We start from the raw sequence: 19,074 nt of genomic DNA, 5'->3' as shown, positions 1-19,074 counted from the left end.
GTGGCCAGAGACAATATTCATTTTAAAATAACTGTTTTACTGTCCCTGCTGTAAAAAATGTGCAGGAGGCTATTTGCAGCTTAATCTAAGGTAAGACTTTAAGATGACTAATGTGTAGACTGTCCCTTTAACTCCTGCAAATTCAGCTATAGAGCAGCAATTAACTAATGGGAGCTAGCTGAGCATATATGGTGAGCCAATGACAAGAGGTATATGTGTGTAGCCACCAGTCAGCTCTCAGTAGTACATATGTTTGATAACAGAAGTGAAATTAAAAGTATCATAAAATTCCACATTCTAACTGAATCATGAAAGTGTAATTTCTTATCCCTTTAAGTAGGATTTAAGTAACAGAAAATGTCTGTGTATAAAGTCTTTCTGGTGATTAATAATCTGGGTTTTTGTAGGTCAGGGGTTTAATTTGTACTGTTAAAAGGGTCAGTAACATCAAAATTAAATTTAAATGGATTGGATAGAACATGACATTTCAAAAACTTTCCAATTTTCTTATATTATCCATTGAGCTAGTTCTTTTAGTATCCTTTGTTAAAGAGTAATCCTAGGTGAACTCAGGAGCGTGCACATATCTTCAGACAGTAGAGATTGCAAGAACATTTATAGCATTGTTATACATAGTTACAAACACTGCTGCACAGAGTACTAAATACACGTGCACGCCCCTAAGCTCATAATATCAGCCTCCTAGGTTTACTCTATAACAAAAGATACCAACAGAACAAAGCAAATTAAATAGAAGTAAATTGGAAAGTTGTGTAATTATCAGCGGTTAACTTTCACTGTCAGTTTTGGCTTCTCTCTTTGATGATTTTTTCCTAATTATTCTGTGATATTGTGTTTTTAATACAAAAAAAAAAACACAAAATACTGGTCTGGATTCCAATCACTTTTTATTTGCATGAAAAAAAATTGTATATCATTATATAGTAAAAAGCAGCACTACATGAGATATGCACACAATGGTATAAATATACCTAACACTTGTGCTCTTGATACAAAGGGATTTATCAGACATATAATGTTCCCTTTATATATACAGTATGTGCTATTATCAGTTCTTGTGGCTTCTAACTAACATGAAAACAGCTAACAGACATAATATCAAGTTACAGAACATGACACACATATTACATACCCAGTATACATGTAGGTTATAGTAGCCATTTAAATTAAACTGATTATGATCACGTATGTACCGGTTACTGATATTGTGCCTCATTAAATAAAATCAGTTCCCCCTCAGTAATTCCTCTGGTATATAACATGAACAATGCTAAGCATCTATTGCTATAAGAAAAGGTTTATCCACATGATGTGCACACTAAATATATCTCCCAGATGTCAATCATTTGAGACTGATGCTCTTGTTTATATAATTATCAAACACTCTATTCATATAGAGACTCTTTATTCTGTAAATGTAATTATTTCCTCCCCTATGTAAAACAAACGTACAACTCCTAACAATGGCATAATAATAAACAACACTGGGGGTGCTTTGGTGGTGAATGGTTGTGTAAACTGGTCAGTATGAGGACAGTTCTGTATATTCCTGTGTGGTGTTTGGATTCTATCACATTGATATGAGAGAAACTGAGGTGCACATATATAGAGGAACAAAGGACAGCAGGAGAGCACTTCTAATCTGGGGATTTTATAACTGGGATTAGAAATATTATTTACAATAGGATCCTTTTTGATGCTTCTATTTCTGTTTAGAATTGGACGCACTAAGAGGACTAAGAGCAGCGGTGTAAGAGACTCTCCCTGTAACTTAGACCTCCCAGGACCCGCAGAGACCTAGTAAGCAGAGGTGAGTCAGGAGTTCACCCGATCCGCCCTTGCTATATTTCCTAGTCTCAAGAGTGGGTAAAAGGTGTTTGCTAAAGCAAGAGTATACTTACACAGGAACTGGCCATCGATGTGCAGAGTAAAGCCCATAAAAAGTTACTGACTGCAGTGAGCCTATATGGACCCTCTGAAAAAGACTCCCAGGACCCACTGAGACAAGCACATACTTGGGTCACCCTGCTATTATCCTATGGCCTAGAGAGCGGATAGGAGACGATTAACATTGAAGCAGAGAATATTTGCATAGGAAGTTTTTGCCGTGCAGACTAAAGCCAAAGAGGAAAAATCCACTGTAATAAAACACACAAGATTCTGCTGGACATTGAACCATAAGTACTCTTCCTTTTTTTTTTTTCTTTTTTATGTTTCACTAATATAGCTGGCCACCTCAAAATAACCGGCTTGATAATATTACATAACCCATAAATGATATACTATGGTCCCAGGACTTTTTTGGCTTCTTTTCGTCTCTATTACTATGCCTATCATGACATAGGTCTGAAATTTAATACAGCATGTGGCTTGCTAGACTTTAGCCTGGACAGGGTGAAACACTACTCCAGAAATATATGAGTAAAGGACTGAATATATATATATATATATATATATATATATATATATATATATATATATATATATATATATATATATATATATATATAGTGACATTTATCTCCTTTTAACTCTCATAAAGGCCTTATCAAAAGAAATAGAGAAAGGTCAAGCGAATACTCAAGATTTCAAAAGAGCCATGAAGTAGCCTGTCTGAATTCCTCCTATATGCTGTACTATTGACTCAATGTTTTGTTTTCTTCTTGCACTGTCATTTCTGCATTTTTTGCTGCCCTGACCCTAATGGAATAGGAAAGATTTAAATGCCCACAGTGTATTGATATTCTCTTTTTAAGGTAAACTACTGCATAAAGGAGTATTAAGAGTAACATAGCTTGAGTGCACTAGGGTAGTTACTCTACGCCCATAGCACTCTTTTTCACTTATAAGTCACATTTCTGGTGAAAAGGTATATATGGTTAACGAGAGTTACTTACATCAGCTAAATGTATATGTATATTTCTAGCCTGATTTATGAATACCCAGGGTCTGGGATTATAACAAATCAATAATAATCCAGGAGGTTTATTTCTAACAGAAATTAAGTTAAGCTTGAAGGAAAAATAATATATTATATCGTTTTCATCTGAAGATATTATATTCTCCTCCAGATTGCTGAACCAATGCACCTAGAACTTTAAATACTGGTCACATGTCTATACAACTTTGCCCAACATTGATACACAAATATTAATCAATCAAATCTCAGAGCTATTTCTACCACAATTTGAAAAGGTTAAAACCGAGCTATCAAAGATAAAAGGGTGATATTAAGCAGTTTGCTAAAAGTTTAAGTGAAGCAGAAAGAAGAATTTCTGACATAGAGGACTTGACAAATAGTCAGCAAGAAACAATCAGACAGCAAGAGAGTAGACTATTAAATATGCTAACTAGGCTGGATGATTTAGAGGAGAGGATGAGAAGAAATAATTTTAAAGTTATAGGCTTGCCAGAAATTCCTGAATTTGCGGATCAGCTCAAATTTGCCTCAGTTACTTTACCTAATCATCTTGGAATTGACACCTCCAAGAAGGTTTTTTCAGTAGAAAGAGCCCACAGATTAGGGCCGATCACACTTAATAAGGAAGCAGAAAGCAGCAAAAGACCAATTCTGATAAAATTTCTTTCTTTTCAAGATAAAATCAAAATTATGCAGGCATATAGAACTTTAAACCCATTTAAAATAAATCAGAATCGTATTTTGCTTTTTCAGGATTACTAAATGGAAACTGTTCATAAAAGAAAAAGAGATGGCTCCCTTATGCATGCAAGCCATAAATATGGGCTTACGAGCAACAATGCTATACCCAGTCAGATTAAGGATAAGTCTACACACTGGGATTACCATTATTAGCTCAGTTGAAGAAGCTAAACAATTTTTAGACAACAGTAAAAAAGGAAATAAGTGATGTTATTAAGATATTAGGAGTAAAGCTATGGAATAGGTGGAATGACTGTACGGGCTGTATTTGTTTGTTTGGTTCTCTTTTTTAATTATTTTTTTCCTCTCCCCCTCCTCCTCTACTTTGTCCTCCATAACTTAGCACTAGTCTCGGCTCCTTCTTTGTCTTTTTATATATATAAATAAATGTTGAAGCTAAAATTGACGTTGTGGAATGTAGGTGGGATAACCTCCCCCATTAAAAGAAAAACTATAATCAATTATTTGAAAACCCTAAATAAGAGCATTGCTCTATTACAAGAAACCCATCTTTCTATTAGTGAGGCTCAGAAATTATAATCATAAAAAATATGCAATTTGTAATATTTATGGCCCAAACACTCATGATGGAAAGTTTTGGGACAAAATTCAACAGCGATTACTAACGGTAACAAGTAATAACCTGATAATAGGAGGAGATTTTAATTTAGCCCCCAAGGCTATCCTAGATAGAAGCTATAATAGACGGGACCCTACAATGAATAAAAATTCAAGATGGGAAACTAAGATAAGTAGAACAATTAGCAATAATTTCAATGTAGTGGCTATTTGGCGTATCCGGAATCCAGATGTTCAAAACTATACATGTTTATCCAAATCACATCAATCTCAGTCTAGGATAGATTATTTTCTGATATCAGATCACTTAACCACATCCATAGAGAAGAACCATTTCTGATCATGCGACAATAACTTTGCAATTTGGGGAAGGTAATAAAAGAACTAGTAATACATTAAGATTTCCTACTTTTCTATATATGGACATGCAATTTAAAAACTTCTTGAAAATTAAATGGTCAGAGTATGTGGAAAATAATATAGTATACCGGGCTAAGAAAATAGATACTTTCTAGGAAGCTTCCAAAGCAGTCATGAGAGGGGAAATTTTGGCATATAACATAAAAATTAATAATAAAAAAAAAGGAGAGAGAAAATCTATATTTAATATTTCAAATTCCCTGAATCTTTGGTATGACCTGAATTATAAGACCATAATTAAAGAGATATTATTAGACATTGCTAGATGGACAGCTCTACCCATAAATATATTTGGCAAAATTAACTTGTTTAAAATTATAGCATTTCCAAAGCTATTGTATATTATGCAAAATTTACATTTGATAATTCACAAACAAGATCTTAAGCTACTGAATAAGTATATTACAAAATATTTATGGGGTAATAAAACTCCTAAAATTGCTTCAACTAGATAAGAACTCAGGTGGCTGGTCACTACCAAACATTGAAGCATACTCTATTGCATGTCTCTCTAAAGTAGCTTTGGATTGGCTGACTCAATTGGGTCATTTTGCTTTATTGGAAATAGAATCATAAATGGTAAAACCTCATACCTTGCAAGCAATATTACATATAAAACCACAAAATCCCAAAGTCACTTCAAAATTTACAAATCTTTAGAGAGCAGGTTGTTGCTTGGAGCAAGATGTGTACTTGCTGTTTAATTAATCCTAGTGTTTCACGTTATTTACCTATTTTAGGCAACCCAGATTCTACACCTAGCTTACAAGACTACACTTTTGCTCTTTGTAAGAATGAAGGATTAGAGGATGTACACCAACTTATAGATTTAGTTAACCGAAAAGTGAAAACTTTTTAACAATTAAAAAAGGAATTTCATTTTTTTTTTTTTTTGCCCCAATCCTTCTCCTCTAACCCAACCCTCCCTTCCCTCCTGACTATGGAACCCCCCTGATGCCCCTCCCTATCCCCCTCTCTCCATCTATTATGACCCTTCTAAACTCTTAATTGTTTACTCTGAAAAATGGAAAAGTTTATATATGTTTCCTCTTGCTTCTGCTACAGACCACGGAGCAAGAGTTGTGTATCATTTTTGAAGTGTAAGATCTTTCTGCACAAGGAAACACAATGTACAGTTTCCTCCTTGTATATGTTTTTTATACTATGCTGACTGTTATTATATCCAACTATGCTATTGTAATCTTTACACTTCAATAAAGCTTGTTTTAAAAAAAAAAAAAAAAATAAAAAAAAAAAAAAAGGAATTTCAAATCTCGAACCTAAATTATTTCGCTTTCTTACAGGTCAGACACTTCTGTATGAAATTAATTAATGTTAATACTATTAACTGGGATTGGCAGGTTATTGATAGCTTAATTAATATTTACATGACAGGGAATTATAAAATGTCTTATTTATATGCTACTCTAAACAAAGAAGATAATATAAAAAAATCTGATCTCACTTTCAACTAATTGGGTAAAAACAGATTTAAATGAGACCTCTCCTACTCTCATCAAACAAAGTGAAAAAAGCTACTGCTTCAATGGATAGAATGGAGTCTCAATTAAAATTACTACACCAAGCAGCATATATGACCCCCCGTTGGTTAAACAAATGGTCTAAAACTAAGGATATAGGGTGCATAAAGTGCCGGTTGTCAGACGCTAACTTAATTCACTGCATATATGACTGCCCCAAAATAAGACAATTCTGGGACAAATTACAGTTTTTTATGAGTAAAATTTTTAAGGAAGAGATTACATTTTCTTTTTACGATATCATATTTCTCTGTAATGGGAAACTATGGGGATCCAGAACTAAGTTACTTAATTTAAGTATAATCTTGGGTCACAATCAAATTTGTAGGACATGGAAAAATATAAAACCCACTTTAACCCCTTAATGACAACTGACGTACCAGGTACGTCATGCAAAAACTAGCAGTTAATGACAATGGACGTACCTGGTACGTCAGTTGTCTAACAGAGTGCTGGAAGCGATCACAAATGCTTCCAGCAGCTCTGAGGGTATTGCAGTGATGCCTCGATATGGAGGCATCCTGCAATACCACTTTACAAGCCTCCGATGCAGAGAGAGCCACTCTGTGGCCCTCTCTGCACCGGTAGCGATGGTGCCAGTGTCTGGTAGTGCACTGTCTGGGTGTGAGAGTGAGCGCGCGCGTGCACAAGGGTGCGCATGCACGTGAACGTGCATGGGCTCGTGCACGGGGCGCACGTGCACGTGCACACAGCCACACTGACACCAATGAATCAGGCAGAAAGGGAGAAAAAGTTAAAAAAAAAAATTAAAATATAAAAGGATCTGGGAGGGGGAGGGGTGGGGGTATTTTGGGGGGGCTGCTACACTACAGAAATAGTTTTAAAGTAAAAAAATTAAATAAAAATACTTTTTGGGGGGGGGGGTTGGGGCCAAACTGGGTACTGGCAGACAGCTGCCAGTACCCAAGATGGCGGTAATTAGGTAGGGGAGAGGGTTAGAGAGCTGGAGGGGGGGGGGATCAGGGAGGTTGGGGCTAAGGCAGGAGTCCATCACAGCTAAAATATTTTATTATTTTTATTTAAAAAAAAACCTCTTATTTAGTACTGACAGACTTTCTGCCAGTAATTAAGATGGCGGGAACAATTGTGGGGTGGGGGAGGGAAGAGAGCTGTTTGGGAGGGATCAGGGGGTGGGATGTGTCAGGTGGGAAGCTAATCTCTAAAATTAACCTTGCAAGCTCCCTACAAACTACCTAATTTAACCCCTTCACTGCTGGGCATAATTAACGTGTGGTGCGCAGCAGCATTTAGCGGCCTTCTAATTACCAAAAAGCAACGCCAAAGCCATATAAGTCTGCTATTTATGAACAAAGGGGATCCCAGAGAAGCTTTTACAACAATTTCTGCCATAATAGCACAAGCTGTTTGTAAATAATTTCAGTAAGAAACTTAAAATAGTGAAAAAGTTAGCGATTTTTTTTATTTGCTCGCATTTGGCGGTGAAATGGTGGCATAAAATATACCAAAATGGGCCTAGATCAATACTTGGGGTTGTCTACTACACTACACTAAAGCTAAAATTAACCCTACAAGCTCCCTAATTAACCCCTTCACTCCTGGGCATAAAACACGTGTGGTGCGCAGTGGCATTTAGCGGCCTTCTAATTACCAAAAAGCAACCCCAAAGCCATATAAGTCTGCTATTTCTGAAAAAAGGGGATCCCAGAGAAGCATTTACAACCATTTGTGCCATAATTGCAGAAGCTGTTTATAAATAATTTCAGTGGGAAACCTAAAGTTTGTGACAAATTTTGTGAAAAAGTGAACTTTTTTTTTTTTTTATCACATTTGGCGGTGAAATGGTGGCATGAAATATACCAAAATGGGCCTAGATCAATACTTTGGGTTGTCTTCTAAAAAAAAATATATACATGTCAAGGGATATTCAAGTATTCCTGACAGATATCAGGGTTCCAATGTAACTAGCGCTAATTTTGAAAAAAAGTGGTTTGGAAATAGCGAAGTGCTACTTGTATTTATTGCCCCATAAATTGCAAAAAAAGCAAAGAACGTGTAAACATTTGGTATTTCTAAACTCAGGACAAAATTTAGAAACTATTTAGCATGGGTGTTTTTTGGTGATTGTAGATGTGTAACAGATTTTGGGGGTCAAAGTTAGAAAAAGTGTGTTTTTTTCAATTTTTTCCTCATTTTTTTTTTTTTTTTTTAGTAAATTATAAGACATGATGAAAATAATGGTATCTTTAGAAAGTCCATTTAATGGCGAGAAAAACGGTATATAATATGTGTGGGTACAGTAAATGAGTAAGAGGAAAATTACAGCTAAACACAAACACTGCAGAAATGTAAAAATAGCCATTGTCATTAAGGGTAAGAAAATTGAAAAATGGTCCGGTCATTAAGGGGTTAAGCATGGTTATTAATTCCTTGAAAGATGAATTAATTTTGGAACAATACAGCCCATGTAGATCTGGAGAGACATTTGTTGCTAAAACTCTATCCAAATGGGAGTGCTTTATCAAATACCTACCATTAGCAGAACGAAATCAAATTCTCTCCCCATTTAGATTATCTAAACTTTTAGAGCAATGGGAGATAGATAATCTCTAGAGATCTTTGCTAGTGGCGGGTTGGGTGGGTTTTGTCCTTTTCTTTTTTTTTTTTTTTTCTTCTCTCCAGGATGAAGTTTAAGGCTTATACTGGACTTCTTTTTTCTTCTTTCTTTTTTTATTATACATTATTTTATAATGTATTATACTTGATCAAATACCCTGGGACACTTTTTTGTGTTTAAATTATTGTTATAATAGATGTTGTCCTGTGTGACGAAAATGCTTTTTGCTTTAAATGTATTATGTAATAAACAGAAAAAAAAAAAAAAAAAAAATTGGTGTTTTGTGATCCCTGATTTTAATAAAAAACTTTTTTCCACTTTCTAAACATGTGAAAGGTTTCTTCCCTTGTGAATACTTTCATGACTTTTCAGATTACTCATATGTGTAAAAGTTTTTCCACACTCTGTACATGTAACAGGCTTTTCCCCTGTGTGAATCTTTTCGTGACTTTTCAGATTACTCTTGTCTGTAAAACGTTTTCCACACTCTGTACATGTGAAAGGCTTTTCTCCTGTGTGAATCCTTTCATGAGTTTCCAGATGACTCTTTTCTGTAAAGCTTTTTCCACACTCTGTACATGTGAAAGGCTTTTCTCCTCTGCGAATCCTTCCATGCGTTTTCAGATGACTCTTATGTGTAAAACCTTTTCCACACTCTGTACATGTGAAAGGCTTTTCTCCTGTGTGAATCCTTTCATGAGTTTCCAGACTATTTATTTGTGTAAAACGTTTTCCACACTCTGTACACGTGTAAGGTTTTTCTCCTGTGTGAATCCTTTCATGAGTTTTCAGATTACTCTTTTGTGTAAAACTTTTTCCACACTCTGTACATGTGAACGGCTTTTTGCCTGAGTGAGTCCTTTCATGAGTTTTCAGACAATCCATTCGTGTAAAACTTTTTCCACAGTCTGTACATGTGAAAGGCTTTCTTTCTGTGTGAATCCTTTCATGACTTTTCAAATTACTCTCTTGTGTAAATCTTTTTCCACACTCTGTACATGTGAAAGGCTTTTTTCCTGAGTGAATCCTTTCATGAGTTTTCAGACATTCCATTCGTGTAAAACTTTTTCCACAGTCTGTACATGTGAAAGGCTTTTCTCCTGTGTGAATCCTTTCATGACTTTTCAGATTATTCTTTTGTGTAAAACTTTTTCCACAATCTGTACATGTGAACGGCTTTTCCCCTGTGTGAATCCTTTCATGAGTTTTCAGCTCCCTCTTTTGTGTAAAACATTTTCCACACTCTGTACATGTGAAAGGTTTTTCTCCTGTGTGAATCCTTTCATGAGTTTTCAGATTACTCTTTTGTGTAAAACTTTTTCCACACTCTGTACATATGTGTGGTTTCTCATCTGTGTGAATGTTGTGGTGTTCTAGTAGATTAGACTTCCATCTAAATCTTTTCGCACATTCTGTAGATTTCAAAGGTTTCTCCTTTGTTTGAATCATTTGGCAAGACTGTAGACTTTTTTCTTCTTTAATAGGTTTTGAAAACTCAGTAAATGTGTGTGGTTTATCCTCTAGGATAATAATTTCACTAGATAAGTCACAAATGTTGTCCTCTTGTTTGATGACTAAATTACTCTCTGTACATAATGATTGCTGTCCAGTTCCTGCCAATTCACCATCTTCTTTAAATATCTGCTGTGCTATCCCCGTTTGTGAAAAGCCATTGGTGTCTAAGACTATTGGAATTTGCGGTATTATTCTGAGGCTTCCTGTAATAAAGGATAGATATGAACTATTGCTGTGTTTGTCTACATAAAAAGAAATGGAATAAATAAAAATAAAAATGTTTATTCATTTATAATATAATCCATCTCAATTAAAAACATAATTTATGTAAGAACTTACCTGATAAATTCATCTCTTTCATATTGGCAAGAGTCCATGAGCTAGTGACGTATGGGATATACAATCCTACTAGGAGGGGCAAAGTTTCCCAAACCTCAAAATGCCTATAAATACACCCCTCACCACACCCATAATTTAGTTTAAAGAATAGCCAAGTAGTGGGGTGATAAAGAAAGGAGTAAAAAGCATCAAAAAAAGTAAATGTATGCTTACCTGATAAATTAATTTCCTTTACGCTATGACGAGTCCACGGATTTCCTCCTTACTTGTGGGTTATTAACCTCCTTCTAACAGGAAGTGGCAAAGAGCACCACAGCATAGCTGTATATATAGCCCCTCCCTTCCCCTCCAACTCTTCCGAAGGTTATAGGAAGAGAAAAGGAAAGGCTAAAAAGGTGCAGAGGTGACTGAAGTTTTCAAAAAATAAAATAAATCTGTCTTAAAATAACAGGGTGGGCCGTGGACTCATCATATCGTAAAATAAACTAATTTATCAGGTAAGCATAAATTTACTTTACTTTTACAAATATATGACGAGTCCACGGATTTCATCCTTACTTGTGGGAAACCAATACCAAAGCAATAGGACACGGATGAAAGGGAGGGACAAGAAAGGAACCTAAACGGAAGGCACCATTGCTTGAAGAACCTGTCTCCCAAAAATAGCCTCGGAAGAAGCAAAAGTGTCAAATTTGGAAAATTTGGAAAAAGCGTGAAGGGACGACCAAGTCGCAGCCTTACAAATCTGTTCAACAGATGCATCGTTTTTAAAAGCCCATGTGGAAGCCACAGCTCTAGTAGAATGAGCCGTAATTCTTTCAGGAGGCTGCTGTCCAGCAGTCTCATATGCCAGGCGGATGATACTTCTCAGCCAAAAAGAAAGAGAGGTAGCCGTAGCTTTCTGACCCCTACGTTTTCCAGAATAAACAATGAATAATGAAGATGATTGACGGAAATCCTTAGTTGCCTGTAAGTAAAACTTTAAGGCACGGACCACATCCAAGTTATGTAACAGACGCTCCTTCTTAGAAAAAGGATTAGGACACAAGGAAGGAACAACAATTTCCTGATTAATATTCTTATTCGAAACAACCTTAGGAAGAAATCCAGGTTTGGTACGTAAAACCACCTTATCAGAATGAAAAATGAGATAAGGCGAATCACACTGTAACGCTGAAAGCTCAGAAACTCTTCGAGCAGAAGAAATAGCAACCAGAAACAGAACTTTCCAAGATAACAGTTTAATATCTATGGAATGCATAGGTTCAAACGGAACCCCTTGAAGAACTAATTTCAAACTCCAGGGAGGAGTAATAGGTCTAAATACAGGCTTAATTCTAGATAGAGCCTGACAAAAAGACTGAACATCTGGTACATTTGCCAAACGTTTGTGAAACAGAATTGACAAAGCTGAAATTTGTCCCTTTAAGGAACTTGCTGATAACCCTTTCTGCAATCCTTCTTAGAGAAAAGACAGAATCCTAGGAATCCTAACCTTACTCCATGAGTAACCCTTGGATTAACACCAATAAAGATATTTACGCCATATCTTATGATAGATTTTTCTAGTGACAGGCTTTCTAGCCTGTATCAAAGTATTGATAACTGAATCAGAGAATCCTCGCTTCGATAAAATCAAGCATTCAATCTCCACGCAGTCAGCTGCAGAGAAATTAGATTTGGATGTTGGAAAGGCCCTTGAATGAGAAGGTCCTGTCTCAATGGAAGTTTCCACGGTGGCAGAGAGGACATGTCCACTAGATCCGCATACCAAGTCCTGCATGGCAATGCAGGCGCTAACAGGATCACTGAAGTTCTCTCCTGTTTGATTCGAGCAATCACACGTGGGAGGAGAGGAAACGGTGGAAACACATAAGCTAGGCTGAACAACCAAGGCACTGCCAAGGCATCTATCAGTTCGGCCTGAGGATCCCTTGACCGGGATCTGTATCTTGGAAGCTTGGCCGAGAAGCCATCAAATCAATGAGGCAAATACCTCCGGGTGAAGTTCCCACTCCCCTGGTTGAAAAGTTTGTCGACTTAGAAAATCTGCTTCCCAGTTCTCTACTTCTGGGATGTAGATCGCTGACAGATGACAAAAGTGGGCCTCTGCCCAAATGATTATCTTGTATACTTCTATCATCACTAAGGAACTCCTTGTTCTCCCCGATGACTGACATATGCCACAGTCGTGATGTTGTCCGACTGGAATGAATTTGGCCGAAGCCAACTGAGGCCACGCCAGAAGTGCATTGAAAAGTTCCAGAATATTGATTGGAAGTAGAGACTTCACTTGAGTCCAAACACCCTGAGCCTTCAGGGCATTCCAAACTGCACCCCAGCCCAGAAGGCTGGCATCTGTTGTCACTATCACCCACGAGGGTCTGCGGAAACAAGTCCCCTGGGACAGATGATCCGGCGACAACCACCAAAGAAGAGAGTTTCTGGTCTCTTGATCCAGATTTATCTGAGGAGATAAATCCGCATAATCCCCATTCCACTGTCCGAGCATGCACAGCTGCAGTGGTCTGAGATGAAAGCGAGCAAACGGAACGATGTCCATTGTCGCTACCATTAATCCAATTACCTCCATACACTGAGCCACTGATGGCCGAGGAATGGACTGAAGTGCTCGGCAAGTATTCAGAATCTTCGATTTTCTGACCTCTGCCAGAAATATTTTCATGGCTACCGAGTCTATCAGGGTTCCCAAGAAAGGAACCCTTGTCTGTGGGACAAGTGAACTCTTCTCTATGTTCACCTTCCAGCCCAACACTGTGTCCGTGTGAGATTTTGTCAGATGATACGCAGATGATCAGACGCCACCGCTATCCCTCGCGGTCTGAGAACCGCCAAAAGAGACCCTAGAACCTTTGTGAAGATTCTGGGTGCTGTGGCCAACCCGAAAGGAAGAGCCACAAATTGATAGTGTTTGTCCAAGATGGCAAACCTTAGAAACCAATGATGATCTTTGTGGATTGGATTATGAAGGTAAGCATCCTTCATATCCACGGTAGTCATATATTGACCCCCCTTCGATCATTGCTAAAATTGTTCGAATTGTCTCCATCTTGAATGATGGAACTCTTAGAAATTTGTTTAGACACTTGAGATCTAAAATGGGTCTGAACGTTCCCTCTTTTTTGGGAACCACAAATAGGTTTGAGTAAAACCCCTGTCCCAATTTTGGAACTGGACAAATTACTCCCATAGTAGGATGGTCTTTTACACAGCATAAGAATGCCTCTCTTTTTATCTGGTTTGCAGATAATTTTGAAAGATGAAATCTCCCTCTTGGGAGAAAATCCTTGAATTCCAATTGATAACCGTGGGTCACTATTTCTAGTGCCCAGGAATCCTGAACATCTCTTGCCCAAGCCTGAGCAAAGAAAGAGAGTCTGCCCCCTACTAGATCCGGTCCCAGATCGGGGGCTACCCCTTCATGCTGTCTTAGGACCAGCAATAGGCTTTTTGGATTGTTTATCCTTATTCCAGTTATGATTGGGTCTCCAGACTGACTTCGATTGGGTAAAATTCCCTTCCTGCTTTGTGGAAGAAGAAGCGGGGGGTCCTCCTTTAAAGTTCAGAAAGGAACAAAATTTATTCTGTTTACCCCTCATTTTAACCGACTTATCCTGAGGTAGGGCATGGCCTTTACCTCCTGTAATCTCAGAAATGATTTCCTTCAATTCTGGCCCGAAAAGGGTCTTACCCTTAAAGGGAATAGCTAAAAGCTTATGTTTTGATGACACATCAGCAGACCAAGATTTGAGCCATAATGCTCTACGTGCTAAAATAGCAAATCCTGCATTTTTTGTCGCTAATTTAGCAATTTGAAAAGCGGCATCAGTAATAAAAGAATTAGCTAGCTTGAGAGCCTTAATTCTATCTAAGATGTCATCTAATGGAGTCTCAACCTTAAGAGACTCTTCTAGAGCCTGAAACCAAAAAGCTGCTGCAGTAGTTACTGGAACAATGCAAGCCATAGGTTGTAAAAGAAACCCCTGATTAACAAATAATTTCTTTAGTAGACCCTCTAATTTCTTATCCATAGGGTCCTTGAAAGCACAACTATCCTCAATGGGTGTAGTAGTACGCTTAGCTAGGGTAGATATAGCTCCCTCTACCTTAGGAACCATTTGCCATGAGTCCCGAAAGGTATCTGATATAGGAAACATTTTCTTAAAATAAGGAGGGGGAGAAAACGGTATACCTGGTCTATCCCATTCCTTTTTAATAATTTCCGAAATTCTCTTAGGAACTGGAAAAACATCAGTGTAAGTAGGTACTTCCAAATATTTATCCATTTTACACAATTTCTCTGGAGGAATCACAATAGGATCACAATCATCCAGAGTTGCTAAAACCTCCCTAAGTAACAGGTGGAGGTGTTCAAGCTTAAATTTAAATAACATAGCATCCGAATCTGTCTGAGGCAAAACATTCCCTGAATCAGAAATTTCACCCTCAGACAGTAATTCCCTGATCCCCAACTCAGAACACTGTGAGGGAACATCGGAAATAGCTAAGTATCAGAGGATTCAGTATTTACATTAATACCTGACCTACTGCGTTTACCCTGTAACACTGGTAATTTAGATAATACCTCTGTAAGGGTAGTTGACATAACTGCAGCCATATCCTGCAGAGTAAACGAATTAGACGCACTAGAAGTACTTGGCGTCGCTTGTGTGGGCGTTAAAGGTTGTGACACTTGGGGAGAATTGGATGGCATATCCTGATTCTCTTCAGACTGAGAATCATCCTTAGGCACACTTTAAAATATGCTTTATAAATTGTAAGACCCTTTCAGTACAAAAGTTACAAAATGTTAGAGGGGGTTGCACAATAGCTTCTAGACACATAGAACAATGAGAAACCTCAATGTCAGACATGTTGAACAGACTAGTAATACCACAAAAGTCGTTTAAACACTTATTTATTGCATAAAATAAACATTTGAAAAAACATGTACTGTGCCTTTAAGAAAAGAAAAAAGTGAACAATTTTTCCAAAATGCTCAATTAACGTTAAATTTAAATTAATATCGTTGGTTAATCCAAAAATTACTGCACCCAGAAGCAAAGGCAGAAATAAGGCTCAAAAGTACTTATATCAACAACTAGTCAAAAGATAGATAAAAATACCCTTCAGACCAGCTACACAGTCCAGGAGCCACTGAGTTACTGCTTGCTGCTGCTTAGCCTGAAGGAAATGCGCATCTGAGCGTGCAAAAATAAGCCCCGCCCCTTAAGGTCAAAGTCGGAGTAGGCCCAAACAAAACCGCATGGGAATGCAGTTTTGCACCAAAGTTAATGTACACACAGTATACAACCCCTCAAACATAAAACAAACAAGTTTAAATGCCAAAAAAAAATTGTTTTTTTTCCCCATTGTCTCCCATGTCACATAATGCCCAAATAAAGTCAACTAATGAAAAATATAATATAGGGACTCCAGTAATACCCCTCTTATAAAATAGGATTTACTGCTTACCCAATTCCCATACAGGGAAATAATGCCAGCCAGTTCTGATACACCAAGTCTCCTCAGAATAAAAAAGGCTGCACATACCTTAATGCTGCTTGTAGCATGAAACCAGTCTCCACACTGAAGATGTCTCATGGTTACCTTCAGAAAGTCTTGTGGGAACCAGCGTGGATCTTAGTTACAACTGCTAAGATCATCAACCTCAGGGCAGAAATCTTCTTCCATATCCCCCTGAGGAAAATAGTACGCACTGGTACCATTTAAAATAACAAACTTCTCGATTGAAGAAACTAAAACTAACACCTCACTTTACCATGTCTTCCTAGTATAACACAGGCAAAGAGAATGACTGGGGTGGAGGGGAAGGGAGGGGCTATATATACAGCTCTGCTGTGGTGCTCTTTGCCACTTCCTGTTAGCAGGAGGTTAATATCCCACAAGTAAGGATGAAATCCGTGGACTCGTCATATCTTTGTAAAAGAAAAGGAATTTGGAAATAATTGTGCTTTATACAAAAAATCATAACCACCATAAAAAGGGTGGGTCTCATGGACTCTTGCCAATATGAAAGAAATGAATTTATCAGGTAAGTTCTTACATAAATTATGTTTTCTTTCACCTAAGATGTGGAACTCCACAGAAGAGTCACTAGAGAGGGAGGGATACAAATAATAACAGCCATTTTCCGCTGAAAAAATTAATCCACAACCCAAAATATAAGATTATTCTCATAAGTGAAAAGAAAAAACTTAAACATAAGCAGAGGAATCAAACTGAAACAGCTGCCTGAAGAACTTTTCTACCAAAAACTGCTTCAGAGGAAGCAAATACATCAAAACGGTAGAATTTAGTAAATGTATGCAAAGAAGACCTGGTTGCTGCTTTGCAAATCTGATTAACTGAAGCTTCATTCTTAAAAGCCCACGAAGTGGAGACTGAACTAGTAGAATGAGCTGTAATTCTCTGAGGCAGGCCTGACCCGACTCCAAATAAGACTGATGAATCAAAATCTTTAACCAAGATACCAAGGAAATGGCAGAAGCCTTCTGACCTTTGCTAGAACCAGAAAAGACAACAAATAGTCTAGAAGTCTTCCTGAAATCTTTAGTAGCTTCAGCATAATATTTCAAAGCTCTTACAACATCCAAGGAATGTAAGGATCTCTCCAAAGAATTCTTAGGATTAGGACACAAAGAAGGAACAACAAGTTCTCTATTAATGTTGTTAGAATTCACAACCATAGGTAGAAATTTAAATGAATTCTGCAAGACTGCCTTATCCTGATGGAAAATCAGAAAAGGAGATTCACAAGAAAGAGCAGATAATTCGGAAACTCTTCTAGAAAGTAGTTTAATGTCCAAAGAATGCATAGGCTCAAAAGGAGGAGCCTGTAAAGTCTTCAAAACCAAATTAAGACTCCAAGGAGGAGAAATTGATTTAATGACAGGCTTGATACAAACCAAAGCCTGTACAAAACAGTGAATATCAAGAAGCTTAGCAATCTTTCTGTGAAATAAAACAGAAAGAGCAGAGATTTGTCCCTTCAAGGAACTTGCAGTTTTAGCAGTGATCAAGCGTGGAATACCATGCGAAACATGTCTACAGTCTTCTTGCTGTGACTCTTACTTTGCACTTATGGGGCTGAGGCTCCTTTTTGTTTTTAATGATCCCTAATAAAGAGTGCTATTTTTATATTGACATTGGTGGTGAACAGTGAACAGTGAGTTACTTTTACCTGCATATACTGGATTAACTAAACAAGCGTCTTCACCTGTGATGCCCGGGAGTACTTCTGTTTTTTCTTTATCCAAACCATCCTGAAGAAACTGTAAAAATCTAGGAATTCTAAAAGAATGCCAGGAGAATTTATGAGAAGAACACCATGAAATATAAGACTTGCAAACTTGATAATAAATCTTCCTAGAAACAAATTTACGATCCTGTAACATAGTATTAATCACTTAGTCAGAGAAACCTCTATGACTAAGCACTAGACGTTCAATTTCCATACCTTCAAAATTAATGATTTGAGATCCTGATGGAAAAAACGGACCTTGAGACAGAAGGTCTAGTCTTAAAGGAAGTGGCCAAGGTTGTCAACTGGACATCCGAACAAGATCTGTATACCAAAACCTGTGAGGCCATGCTGGAGCTACCAGCAACACAAATGATTGTTCCATGATGATCTTGGAAATCACTCTTGGAAGAAGAACTAGAGGCGGGAAGATATAAGCAGATAGGTAACACCAAGGAACTGCTAACGCATCCAATGCCTTCGCCTGAGGATACCTGGACCTGGACAGGTACCTGCGAAGTCTCTTGTTTAGATGGGTAGCCATCAGATCTATTTCTGGAAGACCCCACATCTGAACAATCTGAAAATACACATCTGGATGGAGCCACCACACCCCCGGATGTAAAGTCTGACAGCTGAGATAATCCGCTTCCAAATTGTCTACACCTGGGATATGAACTGTAGAAATTAGACAGGAGCTGGATTCCGTCCAAAAAATTATCCGAGATACTTCTTTCATAGCTTGGGGACTGTGAGTACCACCCTGATGATTGACATATGCCACAGTTCTGATATTGTCTGTCTGAAAACAAATGAACGGTTCTCTCTTCAACAGAAGCCAAACCTGAAGCGCCCTGAAAATAGCACGGAGTTTTAAAATATTGATTGGTAACCTCGCCTCTTGAGATTTCCAAACCCCTTGTGCTGTCAGAGATCCCCAGACAGTTCCCCAAACTGAAAGACTTGCATCTATTGTGATCACAGTCCAGGTTGGACAAACAAAAGAGGCCCCTTGAACTATACAATGGTGATCTAACTACCAAGTCAGAGAGAGTCGAACATTGGGATTTAAGGATATTAATTGTGATATCTTTGTATAATCCCTGCACCATTGATT

The 19,074-nt window shown here is 37.6% G+C and overlaps 1 protein-coding gene across 2 annotated transcripts in view; it reads right to left on the bottom strand.

Annotated features, from left to right (window-relative positions):
* Positions 1-8,442: 8,442 nt before the first annotated feature.
* The window catches only part of LOC128659195 (gastrula zinc finger protein XlCGF26.1-like), a 30,667-nt gene continuing 20,035 nt past the window's right edge, over positions 8,443-19,074 (bottom strand). For both annotated transcript variants that reach the window (XM_053712878.1, XM_053712877.1), the window contains exon 3: positions 8,443-10,536. In XM_053712878.1, the coding sequence (XP_053568853.1) occupies positions 9,140-10,536 (1,397 nt within the window). In that variant the 3' untranslated portion in view covers positions 8,443-9,139. The remainder of the gene's footprint in view (positions 10,537-19,074) is intronic.

The sequence above is a fragment of the Bombina bombina genome, chromosome 5, assembly GCF_027579735.1.
Source record: "Bombina bombina isolate aBomBom1 chromosome 5, aBomBom1.pri, whole genome shotgun sequence".
Classification (NCBI taxonomy): domain Eukaryota; kingdom Metazoa; phylum Chordata; class Amphibia; order Anura; family Bombinatoridae; genus Bombina; species Bombina bombina.
This window is presented reverse-complemented; position numbering and strand designations above follow the sequence as displayed.